Here is a 19,860-nt window from a genome sequence, read left to right on the forward strand (position 1 = left end):
CTTTCCTTAGGTTGGAAATACAATCATATCCTAGCTCTATCTCTAATACCAAAAGTTAAAAGCATAAGCCTGTAGAACTTAGGAACCACTCCATTGGTCTTAACAATATCACAGATTTACAAAAATTTAGATAAGAATTGATATGGATCTTCCAGTGGAAGTCCATGGAATTTACAATTCTGTTGCATTAGAGAGATTAATTGAGGCTTTAGCTCAAAGTTGTTTGCTCTAATGGCAGGTATGGAGATGCTTCTTCCATAGAAGTCAGAAGTCGGTGCAGTGAAGTCACCAAAAACCTTCCTTGCTTCTCCTCCATTATTAGGCTTGGCTTCCATGTTTGTGCTTTCAGCTTCTTGTTAAAAAATTTCTATGAGGTCTCTTCTGAAGTGTTGTGCTTTAGCTTATCGTCAACGCCTCCTTAGGGTCCTCTCAGGTTCAGGATCAGGATCAAAGAGTGGTTCTTTATCTCTGTTCCTGCTTATAAACAAGAAAAAGAAAACCAAGAAAGAAAAAGATTGGGAGTTTGTATGTCAAAGTTGGTGGACAAAATTGTGATAAAAGAATTCCAGGCACTGTTAGAGAAGCTCACAACTCCGTTCAACTAACCAGCAAGTGTACTGGGTGGTCCAAGTAATAAACCTTACGCGAGTAAGGGTCGATCCCACAGAGATTGTTGGTATGAAGCAAGCTATGGTCACCTTGTAAATCTCAGTTAGGCAGATTAAATAGTTTTGGGTTTCGAAAATTAATAATAAAAAGAAAATAAAAGGGATAGAAATACTTATGTAAATTAATAGTGGGAATTTCAGATAAGTGTATGGAGATGCTGTGCTCCTCTTGAATCTCTACTTTCCTATTACAGTCATCCAATCCTTCCTACTCCTTTCCATGGCAAGCTGTATGTAGGGCATCACCGTTGTCAATGGCTACATCCCATCCTCTCAGTGAAAACGTTCCTATGCTCTGTCACAGCACGGCTAATCATCTGTCGGTTCTCAATCAGGATGGAATAGAATCCCTTGATTCTTTTGCGCTTGTCATCACGCCCAGCCTTCAGGAGTTTGAAGCTCGTCACAGTCATTCAATCACAGAATCCTACTCGGAATACCATAGACAAGGTTTAGACTTTCTGGATCCTCATGAATGCCGCCATCTATCTAGCTTATACCACGAAGATTCTGTTGGGGAATCTAAGAGATATGCACCCGGCCTAGAGTAGAACGGAAGTGGTTGTCAATCACGCGCGTTCATAGGTGAGAATGATGATGAGTGTCACGGATCATCACATTCATCAAAGTTAAGTGTAACATATATCTTGGAATAAGAATAGAAGAGAATTGAATAGAAAGTAATAATAATTGTATTGAAACTTGAGGTACAGCAGAGCTCCACACCCTTAATCTATGGTGTGCAGAAACTCCACCGTTGAAAATACATAAGTAAAAGGTTCAGGCATGGCCGAATGGCCAGCCCCCTTGAGTGATCAAGAGACCGAATAATCAAAGGCTAAACAGTCAAAAGATTAAACTGTCAAAAGATGTCTAATACAATAGTAACTTATCCTATTTATATTAGACTAGCCACTAGGGTTTACATGAGTAAGTGATTGATGCATAAATTCACTTCCGGGGCCCACTTGGTGTATGTTTGGGCTGAGCTTGATCTATCCACGAGCTGAGGCTTCTCTTGGAGTTGAACTCCAAGTTATAACGTGTTTTGGGCGTTCAACTCCGGATCATGATGTTTTTCTGGCGTTTAACTCCAGACAGCAGCATGTACTTGGCGTTCAACGCCAAGTTACGTCGTCAATTTCCGAATAAAGCATGAACTATTATATATTGCTGGAAAGCTCTGGATGTCTACTTTCCAACGCCGTTGAGAGCGCGCCAATTGGAGTTCTGTGGCTCCAAAAAATCCATTTCGAGTGCAGGGAGGTCAGATTCCAACAGCATCAGCAGTCCTTTTGTCAGCCTTTTTCAGAGTTTTGCTCAAGTCCCTCAATTTCAGCCAGAATTTACCTGAAATCACAGGAAAACACACAAACTCATAGTAAAGTCCAGAAATGTGAATTTAACATAAAAACTAATGAAAACATCTCTAAAAGTAGCTCGAACTTACTAAAAACTACCTAAAAACAATGCCAAAAGCGTATAAATTATCCGCTCATCAAAAGTATAGAGAACTCTCTGTGAGATATGAAGAAGAAAGAAGAATGAAAATAGAGGAATGCGAAGAAGAATTCGAATAAAGGGGGAGAAGAATTCGAAAACTAAGAAGTAAAAAAGAAAACTAGAATTAAAATATTTTTATTTTTATTTTAATTATTAATTGAATTTGAAAAACAAGAAGGAAATTAAAAGCTGATTAATCTAAAAAGATTTGAAAATTAAAAGGTGATTTTTGAAAAAAGAAGAGGAGAAAAAGGTAAGAAGTTTTCAAAAATAGAAGAGAGAGGAATTAGTTAGGAAGTTTTGAAAAATAGAAAAGAGAAACAAGAGTATTAAAGAGAATAAGATAAGATAAGTAACTTATTAAGGAAGATTTGAATATAAGATAAGATAGAAGAATTGAAAAAGATTTGATTTTAAAAGATTTTGAAATTGAAATTGGAAAGAAAAAGTCAAAAAGATAAGATAAAAATTGAAAAAAATTGAAAAAGATTTGATTTTGAAATTGAAATTGAAACAAGATAAGATGAAGATTTGAAAATAAGTTGAAAAGATAAGATATGGTGAAAATTTGAAAAAGATTTGAAATTTTGAAAATATTTGAATTTGAAATTTAAAGTTAAGATAAAATAAGATAATGATTTGAAAAAGTTTTGAATTTTAAAATTTCAAAAGAAAGATAAGATAGGAAATTATCAAATTAAAAAGAAAAGATTTGAAAAGATTTAAAAAGATAAGATTTGAAATTTGACTTCACAAACAAGAAAACACCAAACTTTAAAGTTTTTAAATCAAAATAAAAAAGAAAGCAAGATTTTCGAAAATTTGAATAAAGATAGAAAATATATTTTTTTATTTTTCGAATTAATAAAGAAAGAGAAAAGCAACCAAAAGACACCAAACTTAAACTTTTTTAGATCAAAGACACTAGTTTTTCGACAATTAGAGAGAAAAAACACTAGAAGACACCAAACTTAAAAATTTTAAGATCAAACAAAGAAAAGAAACAAGAACAATTTGAATACCAAGAAGAAAACTCAAGAACAATTCAAAAATTTTAAAGAAAATAAAGAACACACAAAGGACACCAAACTTAAAAATTGACACTAGACTCAACCAAAAGATAAAGATTAGTAAAGAAAAGAAAAGAATTTTGAAAAACTTTTGAAAAAGAAAATAAAAGACTCAAACAAAAGAGTAAAAAGTACCTAATCTATGCAACAAGATAATCCGGTAGTTTGTCAAACTCAAACAATCCCCAGCAACGGCGCCAAAAACTTGGTGCACTAAATTGACTCCGCAACTTTCGTACAGATAAACCGGCAAGTGCACCGGGTCGTCCAAGTAATACCTCAGGTGAGTGAGGGTCGATCACACGGAGATTGTTGGTTTGAACAAGCAATGGCTATCTTGAAGATCTTAGTTAGGCGGATAAAAAATATAGTTTTTCACGAAAAACGCATAAAAACATAATAAAACAGAATTACTTAATTGATGTGGAATCAGTGATGGGAGAACGGTTGAGGCTTCAAAGATGCTTCCTCCTTCTGGATCAACTTTTCTCACTGTCTACTCCAACTTCTGATTGATTCATTCCATGGCAGGCTGTAAGTGACTAACGCCAGGTTAGTGGTCATTAATCTCCTCTGCTTCAGATCAAACGCCGGGTCAGCGGTCATCCAATCTGAACGAGGGTAAAGCTCTAGCAGTCCATTCCCTTGGTGATCCTACTCAAAGTGCCATAGATAAGGTCGGATCTTCCGGATCAGAGAACGCTACTCCAATGATTCTAGCCTATACCACAAAGGGCCAAAGGCCCTAATCGCCCCGTACCTTAGCTGAACTGATGTCTCAAGAAGTCCCCAATGAAGTCGTAGATTAGTCATCTAAGAGATGTATAATCAAGCTTGTGGTTCAATACTATCCCGTCAAGGACTCGCAAGAACCCATGTAGAATAGGGATGACGGTCAAGTTACACTCCCAATTCATTAGGATGAAGAACGAAGATACATCTTAGAATATAATCAAGCATAGATTGAAGTAGAACAATGATATTATTAATCCATAAGAATCTGCAGAGCTCCTAACCTTTACTTAGGAGGTTAGTGACTCATAGCTTATAGAAATAGTAAAGTATTCAAATGGGGGAGGAAGAAGATCCTAAACACGGGTGATCTTCTCCTATATATACTAATCTAATAACTAAAATTACAGAAATATGATAAACTAGATTTAGAGCTGCGAAAATCTACTTTTCGGGCCCACTTGGTGAGTGCTTGGGCTGAGCTTGGGGGGTCTCCACGCGCTAGTACTTTTTAGGGGCGTTGAACGCTGGCTTGGAACTCCCTTTTGGGCGTTGGATGCCAGCTGCTCCCTTTTGGGCGTCCAACGCCAGGAATATGGTTGGTATCTGGCGTTGAACGCCAATTTTGAACCTTCATTTCCAGATTAAAGTATAGACTATTATATATTTCTGGAAAGCCCTGAATGTTAGCTTTCTATAGCAGTTGAGAGTGCGCCATTTAGACTTCTATAGCTCCAAAAATACTCCTTCAAGTGTACGGAGGTCAGAATCTGACAACATCTGCAGTCATTTCTTTGTCTCTAAATCAGACTTTGCCAAAACTTCTTAATTTCAGCAAAAAATACGTGAAATTATTATAAAACATACAAACTCAAAGTAGAATCCAAAAATATGAATTTTGCACTAAAACTTATGAAAATAGAATAAAACTTAAACAAAAATAACAAAAACTATATGAAAATGATGCCAAAAAGCGTATAAAATATCCGCTCACCAGGAGTCCTACCTCTGTCATAGTAACACATGTTCTCACTAGCAATAATTATCATTTTTGGAGTCGTTCATTCTCCATGGCTATAATTTCTAACAATAAATATGACTTCCTCACACACACCATTACCTCTCCTTCCCCTAATGATCCTCTTTTCTCAACTTGGGAGAGATACAAAAATTTGGACCTCTCATAATTTTTTCATTCTCTTTTTTCATCCATAACTCAGAGTGTCATATGCCTAACAACTGCTTCATCTATCTGTGTTAATCTTTGAAAACGGTTCTCACAATCCGATCTCTCATGCATTATAGAATTACAAGAGGGGATGTATGCTTTGAAACAAGGAATTTTTTCTGTTACATAATTTTATATTTCTCTAAAAACTTTGTGGGAGCATTTGGATAATTTATGCTCTCTTTTTGTTTGTGCTTGTCCAAATAAAAGATACCAAAATCAAGACTTTATCACCCACTTTCTAAAGGGACTCGATGAAAGATTTTTTGTCGTTTGTTGTCAACACTTGTTGCTCGACCCTTTTCCTTCAGTAAACAAATTTTTTGCTCAGGTTATTAAACATGAACGATAGTTGCAACTCACCTTAGAAATCCTTGATGACTAGCATATTTTGATTGCACCATGAAGACTTGATGCGCTTCCTATTAACGGGGCCATGCTGCTCCTTCCTTCGATACTGGACACATGGCAGTTTTGTCAAATGGTGCACCTATTGTGGTCATGCGGGCCACACCGTGGATGTTTGCTATAGCAAACACAATTATCCACAAGACGACCCAAGATACCAAAGCTGCCTCCACTTCTATGATCACGTCCCCTCTTCTACCAACAGCGCAATCACATCATTTGCACTTTTTTTACCTTCACATACCCTAATGTAAAGAGAAATGGTTGCACAAGGGTATTCATCATAAGCTTTTATGGGCTTGACTCCACAGCAGCATAACACCTTTTTATGTTTTTTAAAAGGTTTAATTACTCTGCAGGTCCCTATAGTTTCACCAAATTTTCAATTAAGTTCCTATATTTTTTCTTTTTAATTGAGTCCCTATACCATATAATTTTTTTCAATTTACTCCCTACCATAACAAAAACATTTAAAATAACGGAATATTCTATTAAATAAACGAATATTCTCATATTTAAAAAAAAACTAATCAAAGATACTATCATATTTTTAAAATTCCCAAAAAATCCCTTATTATTTTGTCCCACACTCACCCCTCCTAACCCAGTAACCCTAACTTCTTAAGCTCCCGCTGGATCCACCGTAAGGTCCCCTCTTGCGGCATCTCCTCTGCTCGGCGTCCCTCCCATGCTCGTCACCACTAGAAGAAGGCCATTCATCCACTACCAGCGACAGTCGACGGAACAAAGATGAATCAAGGTTGGAAGTGTTAGCGACAAATCTTGGAGCTTCGATGTCGTAACAAAAATCACTTGAGCTGTGGTTCTTTCTCCTTCAAATATCTCAGAATTCCGAACTCTCCACAAGACCCACATAGCGTTGCAATCAACGTCAACTTTCTCTTTCCTTCTTGCCCCAAACTCATCAATGCGCACACCGCCAGCCACAGATCAGCAAAATTTTCAAATTGCTGCTGCTAGTTAATGGAGTCGAAGCCTAATTCAGCAGGTCCGCAATTCAGCAAACAGTTTCCGAAGAAGTTCTGCATCTTGAACTTAGGTAGGGGCGAAATAACCTTATTTTTCCTTACTCAGAATCTATATACATTTTTTATTTTAGAAATTTTCCTTTAGATTTGTTATCAATAATACTAAGTTGTTTTTTGATGTTGCTGGACCATTAACCTGTAATTTGGAGGTCTTAGCATGTATCTCCTCCAAAAAAAGCTTCATACTTGCTGATGGAAACATGTATTAGATGGATACTTTTGTTTTATCTTTTTTTTTTTAATTTTAATTCTAAGCTTTCATTTTGGGATTTGGACTGTGAATGCAAGCCTGAGAAATTAAAATTCGAGCTAATTAATAGTTTGAAAAAATTATAACATTTTGAGAATGGGGTCAGTCGAGGTAAAGCTAAGAAAATTTCACCATTGCGGCATAGCATAGTATATTAGATTTTTCTTTTTTGTCTTTTGTGATGTTTGTTTCATCGTCATTGCAGTACTTCAATCAGATTCTGACAGTTGTGCTTGAGGTGTTGGATGATTCAGATTCCTCAATTAGAGAGCTTGCTCTTTCAATGCTTGTTGAAATGCTTAAAAAACCAGGTTCTTATCCCTTTTATGCACTCCACTTTGTTTCATTGTGCCCTTGCCTATATTGGTAAATGCAACCATACATATTTTTTTATAGGCTTTTCGGAATATAATAAGAGGTTGTTCTATCTTTCTGTTTATTCTTTCCAGAAAGATGCCATGGAAAGTTCAGTTGAAATTGTTATTGAAAAGCTGCTTAATGTAACAAAGGATAGAGTTCCTAAGGTATCCAGCATTGTGATGTTCATGTTTGTCTTCTTGTTAATTTTTCTCCTAATTTCAGCAAATTTCGTCCTGTTTTCATGTCTCAAATGAAGCAGAGCACTGTCTTTGTCACTGGTAATGCTAATGGGACTGTCTTTGTCACTGATAGCTCTGATAATCTTGCTAGGGTACATATCTCTTGATACATACATCATACATGTTTGAATATAAAAATATCTCTTATTTCCTCTATCATATATTTGAATTCCATATTGTATAGGCTTTAATGGTCATCATATGCTAACAAGACAGCCTCAACTAAAATTTACTGTAAAAATAACTTGTGAGGTGTTTGATCATTTTCCATTTATAAGAGTACCCAACTATCTCTGACATATTGTTAAGTGCTAACATCTAAATGAGTGTTTAGCTTTTCATATTAAGTAGCTTCAGAGAAGTTTACAATCAAGATGTTTAATGCTCACAGAAGCAGAGGAAGAGAAAGGAAGAAAAGAACCCATAGAAAAAAAAAGAGGGGGAGGGGGATTAAGTTTTCTTTAATTAAACCAATCATGTATTTATTGAAATGGATTTTCAGCTTTACACTTTGTTATCTAATTTCAAGATTTTACAGGTCTGGAATGCTTGTAAACTAAGTGTGGATGATACTAAACAGCTAAATCACGAGATAGATGTGTTATCTAGGCATGAAAATGATGTAAACTATGTGCAATTTAGGTTTGTATTGCTCCAGTATCTGATATGCTGGTTGATAGATAAAATTTTTGTGTGCTAATGCCCTTTGCTTCATTTTTTGCAGTGGATGTGCAGTAGCATCTCGGTTTTCCATATCAGAAAATTGGAAAGGAGAAAATCTTCCCAAATTTAAGAATTCATGGTAGGTGGCTGTGTATATATATCTTCGGGAACTAGTGTTTTGAATGTTCTGACTCCTAGATTGGCCCTCTCCTCTCCTATGCTTTCTTCCAGCTAAAAATGCCTTCTGCCCAGTTCTCAATGCTTTTGCTATCTAATAATCTAGTCGGCTTTTATTCCAGGTTGAATCATGACAATATTGTTACCTGCTCTCGTGATGGGAGTGCTATTATATGGATTCCTAAATCACGCAGGTCACATGTAAGATTCATCAAATGTAATTCCTTTTATGGTTGCTTTCTTTCTTTTTCCTCTTTTTATGAAGGAAAGTGAGAGTTGTGGCTACTTTGTTACCCAAATCACCAAAGATTAGTTGACTACATTATAGCTTTTCAAATTTTTTCCATTTAGGGGAAAAGTGGTCGCTGGACTCGGGCATATCATCTGAGAGTTCCACCTCCACCTATGCCTCCTCAACCTCAGAGAGATGGTCCTTGTCAGAGAACTCTACACATTCCACGTGGTGTAAATATGATTGTTTGGAGTCTAGATAACCGCTTTGTCCTTGTAGCTATTATGGGTGAGAAAACTCTTGTTGTGGCAAAGACAGTGTGAGGATGCATTGTATTCCCTGCTCACTTTTGGTTGTCAACGGCCTGTGCGTCACTTGGCATCAGTTGCAATGGCAAAGATCATATCCAAGGGAGATGGAATATCTGTTTATGCTAGAGTAAGCAGTCTTTAGGGATTTCTTCAATATATTTGTTTTTGAGTTTTTGTCAGCCAAATTGGTTCTCTTGTTTGAGGAATTATATAGAACTCAATTTTTGTAAACAATTTTAGTTATTATTCTATCAATGATTCTTGTTACCATATGCCATATGCAAGTTCTTTCATTATGTTGGTCATAATAAATACTTGAGTGATGAAAATTGAATTTTATATTACACTTATTACTACTATTTCTCTGTTTCATTTCAATCATTACTTTTTTTTATATATATTCTTAAGATAAGGTATTTTGAAAGTCAAAAAAATAAAGAGACGATATTTTTTGTACAATTTGTATATAAATAAGAAAAAAATGATAGTGATAAAATAAAAGGGATTATAGAAATATTTTTTATGTCGTAGAATTATTAAATAGGGATTATAAGAATATTTTTTATTGAATATTTATAATTTTTTTAAATTTTCAATTAGGTCTCTATATTTTTTTTAATTAGGCTCCTAGGGGTATACAAGTAATTTCACAATTCACTAACATTTTTTTAACGTTTAACATTAACAAGGACTAAATTAAAAAAAAATGTATAGGGATTCAATTAAAAAGAAAAAAAAGTATAAGAACCTAATTGAAAATTTAGTAAAACAATAGGACCTATAAAGTAATTAAACCTTTTTAAAATCGACCGAAACAAATGCTTTAGAAAATAGGATTAAAAAGGCCAATGGTTCTTCTCAAATTGGACTATTTCCAAGTCCAAGTTTGGATACTCATTTCTTTTGTTCCACTCATACTTTTTCAATCTTAAATAAAATTTCTTTACAATTTAATTTTTAATGATGTTTGAATTATTGATTCGGATGCAACTGATCATATTATTTCAAACCTTTTTTTTATTTCTTACTCCAAAATTAAACTCGTAATTGTTCGTATGCCTAATTGATCTCAAGTTGTTGCACATTATAAGGGCATTGTCAAATTTTTTTCATCTTTAATTTTATTTATATCTTATATTTGCCTCAATTTTATTTTAATTTGATTTCGATTTCTATTTCTAAGCTTACTTTCACACTCTTTTGTTAATGCACTTTTTCTCAATTTTCATGTACTTTACATGAATCTAAGAGGTTGAGGGTGATTGGTTTGGGTTGGCTAACAGCAAGGTTGAACATCCTAGAGAAAGTCTTTCACAACAATAAACTGTTATCAAAATACTCAATAAATTATATACATCTTACCTTCATCTCTCCCTCAACTTTGTGACATTTCATATTATAACACATTTTTAGACAAAGACTCAATATTTTACGTAAGCAATATCTCTTTATTTTCTTAAATCTTGATAACGTTTGTGATGTATATCAATTTTTAAAGTAAAGAAAACTCTCATTCTCTAGCTATTCAAATAGAGCTAATGCCATTTTTAATTATTTCATTTAAATATATAAGATTTTTTTGCATCAAAATTCAATTCATAATAGTAAATATTTCTTAACTATTATTTGTGACTTTAGTCTTTTTCACTTAGGTTATTATTTTATTAAAATAAAAAAGTGAAGTCTCACAATATATTAAGAATTTTATTGCTTTAGTTGAAGCTTAATTTAATTCTAAAGTTAAAATCATTTCTTTAAATAATGGACCTGAATTTTTTATCAATGTTTTTTTTTTCACCAAAGAGAATTATTCATCAACATAATGGTATTGAAATTCTCCAACAATAAAATAGGAGAGTCCAATACAAACATCAACATATTTTAATTATTGTTTGTGCCTTATGTTTTAATAAAATATTTCTCTCTTTTTTAGCCTTATGGCATTCATCATGCTATTTATTTCATAAATAAAGTTCCATCTTCGGTTCTTAATTTTAAAACTCCTTTGAAAAACTTTATTAAAAAATTCGATTAATTATTATGATATTAAAATTTTTGTTTGTTTATGTGATCCTCATAATATATCATTCTAAATTTGATTTTAGAGTGCAAAATATCTTTTTTTTTTGTTATTAACATGATTTTAAAGGATATATTATTTATATTTTAGAAGAAAGAAAAATCATGGTATCTAAAAATATAATATTTTATGAACAATATATTTTTGGCAAAAAAAAAAATCCATCTTACCTTCTCCGAACCAAAATAATTTGTCTAATCCACGCACTGCAAGTCCACAACTAATAAACAATGGTGCTACACAACATGAACTTTCTATTCTTATTGGACCACCACCCTTGCTGACCCACCTGAAACCTCCCCATCACCCAATTGATCTCTCATTCAACCAACCCCTTTTAACTCGACAATCCCATCTCCCTGTGTTACCATGGACCATCCTTATCTCTTCTTTGATCTCCTCTTCAACGCCTTTCACCGGCATTGCCTCCTCGCCTCTTTACTCACACCAGCCTTCACTACTTTCTTCTCATTCTTCTGGCCAAGATACACCACGTACCTCCCTTGTTCCTTTTACTATTGAGACCTCTCACATCTCTCATCCTTGCTAGAGCCAGCGCACCACCAAGCCTCCTATCCACTTCCAAGATTATATCTACAACTCTTCTCCTACCTCACCAACCTCTGCCTCATTGTGTTGGAATCCAGTTTCTTCCGTTATCTCTTTTTCTTCTTTCTCATAATCACAAAACTTTAACGAGGCACCAGCAGCCCTTTCATTACTTGGGCGTGTAGACTTATCATGATTAGCGGTATAAAGACTATTTGATAAGTCAACACGAAATAGAGTATCAACATTCTCCCAAGAGCCGAACGGGTGCGTAATGCGTGGGAATCTGCCGAACAGTTCGGGCCAAATCCTGAAGAAAGCTTATTCTCCTTCCTAATGCTATCGGCTTCCTCCCTGGTACTGTATGGGCCGAGCCTAGCTCCTGGGTAGGGGACAGCATATAGCGGCGCGACACGCGCGTGGAAGCTCTCGCGACTCTTCCCTGATTTATTTGATATTCAAAATTCGAAGTTAAGAAGATGGTTAATTTTACCTCCAAGAACCATTAAATATGTCATAAAGGATAGTCAACCTTTTATTTGAAAAGATTGGCTAAAAATCTTAATATTGATGTTTAAATTCGAAAGATCTTTTTAATACAACTTCCGAACACAAGATTTGGGAGTTCATCTTTTCTTCGGACAATCTTAATCTGGATATTTTATAGCAAATCTGGTTTCTCTTCTAAAATCCAGAAAAATGACTTGAGTAGTTGAATCATACACAATCAAATGTCAAAGTGCAAATGGTAACTTGCTGCAATCTGCATAACCTTACTTTTAATGCTAGTAAAAATCGAGATAATACAAAGGGAATAAAAATATATAATATATAGCTTCTCTCTCTCTCTTTCTCTCTTTCTCTCTCTCTTTCTTTTTCCTGGGAAAGAATGTGACCTCGAGCTGGGGTCATACAAAGATAAAATTACACATGTTCAAACATTCCAGCAGAGCATAGCATAAAAAGGTGAAAGCACTCAAAACAATAAAATTAGCAGCACATAATTTAGCTACTCTTTATATTCTAAAGCTAGAATGCCTTGGATACTTGGATGGATCCATCAAATAATCCTTGCTAGCTCAAAGGGGACGTGTGTGTCTTCCACTTGCCTTACCACAAAGAAGTGCATTCTTTGGAACTGGAAATTCGTCCCTAATTGAGGTTGAATCTGTGTAAACGCGCAAGTAAAACTGTTGACCAAGATATTGTCGTGCCCAAAACTCAGACCTCAAGTTCCACATTCCCACATTGTCAAGTGCAACATATATAGCCGTCCATGAATAAGGATATACCTGCTCACAATCAAATATGAATATAACACTGCATTAGAGTATATTTAATTCATGTTGCATAAACATTCATAAATCATAACCACCACTTAAATGTTTCTGAATTTAAAATTATTTGTTAAAATTATTGGCTCACCTGTGTTGTGCAACGTGCAATTGCATCCCTAAGATTGTAACTGTTCCTGCTAGCAGTTGTCCACTGTCCTCCATCCATACTACATTTTATAGTTGAAATAACTTCAGGCAACAAATTATTGACCAATAACAGAAGACTAAAGAAAAACATATATGTATAGACATATATGAATGTGATGACTCACCCAACCACAAAGAAAGAGTAGCCATCAAGATGATAGCTCTGAACAATATTCTCATTGTTTTGGAAGACAATCTCAACGAAGGATCTATAATCAGCTTGCAATACAGAGGTATCAAGGTATATGCCACCACCATAGGGTCTGTCAGAGATGCTTCCAGCACGGAAAACACCCGAGATCTTGAAGTAGTCGGCGAGTTTAAGAGGAGTGTCTGGGGCAACATAGGACACGCTGTTGATTGCATATCTCTGCTTGCGGTTCACTTGACCAGCTGAACTTGCCAGAATTATGGTCTTGGTTGTGTTTATCAAACCGTAATGGTATGATCCTTGAGGGTTCGGCCTTGGTCCACTTGCCGTAAGGTTAGTCCTGAGATTCAGTTCATCATATGCATTTACTACAAGGTGAGCAATAAGCAATATGTACTAGAATTTAGAGAATGATAAACTAATAGAATAAGATTATGGAAGAATGAATAGTAATACCTTAAGTTATGCTAGGGAAACAAATAACCCAAAGTGAACTTAATATTTATACGTAACATTTATAATTACACATCTAAATTTTTACTCAATTATTCCGACACTAATTAAAAAATATAAAATAAAATAAATATAATTAAGGAATTGATTTTTATTGTCTTTCGAACGCTTTTGTAATACCTTATGGAGCGGGCCTGGTTCAAAGACCAATCAATTTGGATGGTAGGTCCACCAGGGATTGGACCGGAAACTTGGCCCCCAGAATTGCTATAGTGAAGAACTCCAGTGGTGGTGAGGATCTTGTAGTTGAATCGAGTGGAAACAACAATGTAATAGTCATGTGCTGGTTGGTCTGCAGTAACTAGAACCGAATAAGATTGTCCCACATGAACGTCAAGGGAGGAGTATGTGGTTTGTAGGCTGTGTGTTCCTTCCACTTCTACCAGCTTCAATTTGTGGTTCTGTATGCGAAAGTTAAGCGAATGTTGCAACCCCACGTTTGATATTCTAAGCCTGTAAGTCTTTCCTGTTTGTACAAGACCATTGAAATTGACCTCATCAAAATTACTCCTCATTTCTATCTATGCAATATTATTATTATTAGAACAAGTGCATACCTTGTTCGACGTTGAGATATGCTCCGTTAGGCCCACGACCATTTATGAGAATGCCATCAGGTAAAGGCAACTTCTTACCTCTATCAAGATGAGCTTTCAACGTCTGCATTAGCATTAGAGGAAATGATTTTGTCAAAATTCACTGACAAATAGGATTATTCAAGTTAAATCCCAATGTCATTATATAGTAATAGCAAAAGTTTTAACTATTTAAGTGCTCCCTTCAAAAAGACAAAAAGATCTAATTGCATCATTTATTTGTTTTAAAAGAAGTATCATATGTAGTATTGAAGATTCAAGTATTGAATTGGTGGACGACCGGTATCTGTTGATCTAGAAATATTACTATGCATTTACTAGAAAAATTTGATCTAACATTGAAGAAATGTCTTCATTATTGTAGTAGTATTATTATGATTATGAAAACAATTTGCACGAAACGTGGATACCGCCGCATAAGCGAGATCACCGCGTGGCCAATTCGTCGGAGAAGATGCGAGTAATTGGATAGGTGGGGTTCATCCTCATTCCTCAATGAAGGTTATCCCTTTGGCACGAGGATCAATATGCATTTAGAAGTCACAAATGCAATTAATGACTACAAGGATCCAAACCCATCTCATTGGACCCATTGGCGGTTGTCCCAATTCAACACTCTTGACTTACTAATACAAACAAAACTAAAGATTCTACCTAGTAGTAAATTGCTCTTTTTCTTCTTTATTATACTCTTTTCTAATTTCTTACTCCATTGTCTCTCTTTATGATGCTGAGTAAGCTGGTACTAGCTGCAATGCCCACTTGTAAACCCTGATGACATATAGTAACGTTTTCTTCTCTCTCTCTCTCTCTCTCTCTTTTTTTTTTATTTATTTTATTTTTGTAATATTGAATTGAATGTTCTATACTTCTATTCACCTAAAAATACGCGAGGTGGCGATTAGGCCACATCAGATAAAGGAAAAGAGTGAGCTAGTGTGTCTTTTATTTTAGGGTGGGGCGATGGTGTCATTTATTTCTTGCTTTTGCGCTACTATATCTGTGAGGCGAAATTAGTTGGGGATATCAATCATCAATCACTTGCCAACCACGAAAGCCCCACAAGAAAAGTCAAATGTTTGTTATTCATCCCACTGTAATACTATTATTGTACTATATTCAATTAAACTAGGATGGAAAATGAAATGAAGTATTAACAGGTAGTGTTAGTGTAACACTTACAGTGTGGTTGGATTTGTACCAATCTCCAATGAGAACAGTGTAATCACCATCTGGATCAGGGAATGGAACTGGAATTCTAGGCCTGCTTAGGATCCTAATTCCTCCAAAACCACCAGCTGCTTTATGAAAATTAAGAGATGGGAAGTAATAGAAGCTTCCAATCTGATCCTTCACTTGTAGAATGTATGTGAAGTTCCTCCCTGGTGGGATTGGGCATGTTGTTCCCAACACTCCATCTTCAAATGAGTTCCTTCTCTGCTGGATCCCATTCCTGTATTTTCAATTCATACAAATCTGGAATGAAATTCTCATGCAACTCATTCAATTATTTTTTTCCCTTCTTCCACCTGAATTATATTCTTTTAGAATAATGTTATATACATCAGTTTTCTCTCTGCACACCTTTCACTTTTGGTATTAGAAGTGAGAAAAAAAAAAAATTTATGCCGTAAAAGAAATGTGTACATAAAAAGTGATACAGCCACCATTTCTCATTCTTTTATCTTAAAAAAAAAAAAATTAAGCATGTGATTTATGTTATATGACATTGATCTACTCTTATTAGTTGATAGGCCATACTTGCTTGAAGACAGTAAAGCGAGAAAGGGAAATGAAATGAAATGGACCCTAATAATATTTAATTATTGTTCACCCTACTTTTGCATCACAGAAATTCAAACATTAATTCTAGAAACTTTCCCTTTCTTAATTCTTCCTTTTATTACTACTAACGTTGGTCGCTTTCTTATTACCCCAAATTATGACTTAGCTTTGAGCTTGCTGATAACAACAGGCTTCCATGTCTATGTCTATGTCTATGTCTATGTCTATGTCGTAGATGATGCGCCACCTAATATCCATAATCATCCATGTAACTTTAGTTTGCTCTTTCCAGAAGTAATAGCTAAATAAGTCTTGCTTTTTTCTTTTTCTTTCTCTTTCAGAATATTATTATAATATTATAATATAATACCAATAGTGAATGAGCCAGATCTAGATCCGTGTCCAAACAAATGGTCCAGCACAGTGTGAAATGCGGTGGCTTCTCATAGTGTTAGAGAAGTGTACTAAGAATTGTGCAAGCGACAAGAGAATAAAGACATACTCCTTATTAGTGGTCAGAGGATCACAACACAAAGCTGAATTAATTAATTAATTAATTAATTGTTTTAACAAAGCACTCTAATCACATGCTTGTAGTTCCTTTTCACTTTCGTCATTATGCTTGATTTTATGTATTGTGATCCCGGAAAAAAAGAAAAAGAGAGAGCAGATCGGAAGGTAGTGCTGAAAGTGGCAAATGGTTCAACAGAGAGAAATGGAAATGTACCAGGAAAGGAGAAAAGGCTCATCCAAGCTGTTGAAGACATTGATGATGAGATTGTCATTGGTAACTGAATGAATGTCTGGACCGGGAAATTGCCCATTGATAAGTATTCCCTGTTCACGTGTTGATCTCATGAATTAATCACATTGAATCAGATCCATAATGTAATTGATGCAACGTAATTAAGAGAACAAAAATGTTGACAAGTACGTACCCTTTGGCGAACTCCAAGGGGGTAAATATCACCATAAGTGACATTCCAGTTGAAGAACCTGTACGGGTCTTCAGCCAAGGTAACTGCAAAGAGAGAAAAACCAACACATAGGACTAGGAAGGCGCCAAAAGCAGCAGCTCCTCCTCCTAACTTGAGCGGCATTTTCTCTTTCCCTCTATTTACTCTCTCTCTCTCTCTCTCTGATGCTACTTTGTACTTACTCTATTTGTTGTGGTTAGTAAAGGAGAGACTGAGAGGGAGAGACTTTAAAAGGGAGGAGAGTGAGTGAGTGAGAGAGGGGAGATGTCATAAAATGATTAGGAATGGGGACACATTTAAGTGCGGTACAGAGGGAAGGAGTGATGTTAGCATGTGTAATGCTACCATAGTAGCCGTGTTTAACTTTAAAATGTTAAAATAAAAAAAGGAGGGAAAATCTAGGGGGACTTAGAACCGAAAATAAAATAGGAATGGAAAATAAGTGTCGGTCGTGGGGTCCTGAGAGGGAGGTTAATTAAGTAAATAGGATCAGGATTAGTACTGTTGTCTCCCACATGGGTTAGTTTTTGTTGCGCTTACTAATGTGGATGTGGGTGGGGAGGAGTGAAGTACCTTGTTTTGTTGTTTACAGCTTCCAGGACCCTCACATGTGAGGAGGAGGAGCAGAGGGCCCTCTTTGTTGCTTTGCTTCTTGAATTATTCTAAAGTCGGTTCATATTCAGAATTCAGTAGAGCGGCTTGGATGAATCACACACTGCGCACTTACCGATTCTAATTGCCGCCCTTCATGGAAGTGCAGAAAAACAATTTGATTCGTCAATTTTGAATTAAATAACGTGTGTGATCACTGTATGCTTTTTAAATTACACATTTTTTAAGGAAAATAATCACATATGGTTGTTTGATTTAAGAATCAATTGGACTCCACTTCACTTCGTTAACCTTAATTGCGCCTGTATATTCAAGTCTAAACTTCTAAACTGGACTTTTGTTTCCCTCCCTCATCTCATTTTCGGACTCGGTCTATTCATCTTATTGTCATCCAAATCCAACATAATTGTTACTTATAGCTATAGACAGAAACATAGACATCTAATAATGGGCTGCCATGCTGTTTCAAGTGGTATTTAACTAATACGAGCATAATATGAATGCGTAGCCATAAAAATTTAGCGAGATACTTCCAAAAGTTCCAACGGAAGAGGTTGGTCAAGTAGTTAAGGATATAAGATATTCTTATCATCTTATGCATCATTTAATGCTTACGTTGTCTAATATGGTGAAGACACCTTGAAAGGGAAATCTTTGTTTGAACTTATACGATCAATTTGGTGTGTTAATGAGTTTGAATAAGTATAAAATATACTATATGTTAAACACATTTTAAATAACTAGATAGCATGTATTCTCACACAAATAAAGACCAAATGCCCCCACTACGTGATTTGTGACATCTCCTTGCTCATTCCATTAACCTCGCAAGTGGTTAGTTAGCATTTTTCCTCCTAAGATGGGTTACTATCATCCAGAGTTCAGACAGAGCCGACAAGGTTGATTCAAGAGTCATGGACTACTCATGGCCCCAAAAGAGAAAGAATAGAAACAATAATTTTCCTGCATTAGATTTCTTACTCTATTCCTAAAAGTGAACGAGTACATTTTAATAAAATTGGTAATATTTATGTTTAGTAGGAATGTACCTAAATTAAAATGTTAAAATTTGAGCCAATCCATTGTCTGGTTCGTGTGAGCCTAAAATTACAAAAACAACTGTCATATGGAATCAGAAATCAGAAATTATTCAATAGTTAAAGGTGTTGCTTTTTGGAGTCAGTCGTGCTATGGTAAAATAAAACAAGTGTCCCAGCTAGTAAAGGTTCACGTGATCTTAGCAGTTAAAAAAAAAAAAATAAATAAAATGTGATTCACACGCTGCTGGTTTTTTCATGTCGGAGACCGATCATATAAATGTGCAGAGATTAGTGCTAACCAAAACCTACAATGATTATTATCAATTCGTCGTATTGACAATGAGAATCCTCCTTTTGCAAGGTAAATTATCACTTTATTGCAAAAAAGAATCTATAAATGAAACAATGTCCAATTATTATTTTGAAAATTAATTTAGCTTTAACTAATTTAGTTACACAACTACAGCTTTTGGACATGAAAAAAAGACATGCTACAAGGCGCACTCAGACTTCATTAATCTCCTCATATTGCAACTACATAAATTTACTCGAATTTATTATACAGACTAGAGATTTATGTCCTTTAACTTGATTAAAAGAGCTTTGTTTTTATCTGAAAATAGAGTGGGGGTAAGAGATAGACCAATCCAGATAGCCGAAATGATGATCTTTAAATGTTATTTAATCAAACATCGCTGTTGTCAACTAAATAACTAACTAATATACGTCATTGGTCATTTACTCATGTTTCAGGAGTTAAATCTACCACAGGATCATGCCGAAGAGTAAGCAATATTATCATTTTTTGCCAATATATAAACGGATAAACCATAGACTATAATAGAGCTTTAGAGTAAAAGCAATGATACATGACTAGTAAATATTATCATTTTTACTCAGCACTTAACCAGCAATAATTTGTATTTATATTTACAGATATTTTGCACACAAAAAATATATAATTTATACTTATATTTATTAGAGTTTTGCACACAAATTAATATATTTTGCACCCATAAATCAAAACAATTTGCACCCACATTTTTCAGAATTTGCACACATGAATTAGTAAAATGACAATTTAATTTTTGTGTTGGCCAAATGATGGTCAAAAATACAAAAAGTTGCTAGCCCCCAACAATTTATCTTATAGTAATAACGAAGGCCATTGCAGCATCTCCCA

The 19,860-nt window shown here is 35.0% G+C and overlaps 2 protein-coding genes across 5 annotated transcripts; one reads left to right on the forward strand and one right to left on the reverse strand.

Annotated features, from left to right (window-relative positions):
* Window positions 1-5,823: 5,823 nt before the first annotated feature.
* Window positions 5,824-9,160, forward strand: LOC112705686 (uncharacterized). Of its 4 annotated transcripts, none has more exons than XM_025756594.3 (8): window positions 5,824-6,669; window positions 7,114-7,219; window positions 7,358-7,432; window positions 7,528-7,599; window positions 8,046-8,149; window positions 8,232-8,309; window positions 8,470-8,564; window positions 8,699-9,160. In XM_025756594.3, the coding sequence occupies exons 2-8, from the start codon at window positions 7,154-7,156 to the stop codon at window positions 8,839-8,841; spliced, it is 633 nt and encodes a 210-aa protein (XP_025612379.1). In that variant the 5' UTR covers window positions 5,824-6,669; window positions 7,114-7,153; the 3' UTR covers window positions 8,842-9,160. The 4 variants fall into 4 exon arrangements, with proteins under 4 accessions (XP_025612379.1, XP_025612378.1, XP_072056504.1 ...); XM_025756593.3 differs by having other exon boundaries at window positions 8,470-8,548; XM_072200403.1 differs by lacking the exon at window positions 7,528-7,599 and having other exon boundaries at window positions 6,156-6,669.
* Window positions 9,161-12,272: 3,112 nt separating this feature from the next.
* On the reverse strand, window positions 12,273-17,632 carry LOC112705684 (L-ascorbate oxidase homolog). Its single transcript, XM_025756592.3, has 8 exons — window positions 16,987-17,632; window positions 16,776-16,885; window positions 15,446-15,716; window positions 14,225-14,327; window positions 13,788-14,133; window positions 13,129-13,494; window positions 12,945-13,023; window positions 12,273-12,811 (listed from the first exon to the last, which is right to left on the reverse strand). Exons 1-8 carry the CDS (start codon window positions 17,146-17,148, stop codon window positions 12,599-12,601), a joined length of 1,650 nt encoding a protein of 549 aa, XP_025612377.1. The 5' UTR covers window positions 17,149-17,632; the 3' UTR covers window positions 12,273-12,598.
* Window positions 17,633-19,860: the final 2,228 nt, after the last annotated feature.

The sequence above is a fragment of the Arachis hypogaea genome, chromosome 8 (assembly GCF_003086295.3).
Source record: "Arachis hypogaea cultivar Tifrunner chromosome 8, arahy.Tifrunner.gnm2.J5K5, whole genome shotgun sequence".
Classification (NCBI taxonomy): domain Eukaryota; kingdom Viridiplantae; phylum Streptophyta; class Magnoliopsida; order Fabales; family Fabaceae; genus Arachis; species Arachis hypogaea.

Excerpts from the sequence above, each read along its gene's own strand:
- LOC112705686 (XM_025756593.3), top strand. The coding sequence starts at position 7,154 with ATGATTCAGATTCCTCAATTAGAGAGCTTGCTCTTTCAATGCTTGTTG. Across the intron at positions 7,220-7,357 it reads TGAAATGCTTAAAAAACCAG|AAAGATGCCATGGAAAGTTC; the intron begins GTTCTTATCCCT and ends TATTCTTTCCAG. Across the intron at positions 8,549-8,698 it reads CTAAATCACGCAGGTCACAT|GGGAAAAGTGGTCGCTGGAC; the intron begins GTAAGATTCATC and ends TTTTCCATTTAG.
- LOC112705684 (XM_025756592.3), bottom strand. The coding sequence starts at position 17,148 with ATGCCGCTCAAGTTAGGAGGAGGAGCTGCTGCTTTTGGCGCCTTCCTA. Across the intron at positions 13,495-13,787 it reads AACCAGGCCCGCTCCATAAG|GACTAACCTTACGGCAAGTG; the intron begins GTATTACAAAAG and ends ACTGAATCTCAG. Across the intron at positions 13,024-13,128 it reads TACTCTTTCTTTGTGGTTGG|TATGGATGGAGGACAGTGGA; the intron begins GTGAGTCATCAC and ends TATAAAATGTAG.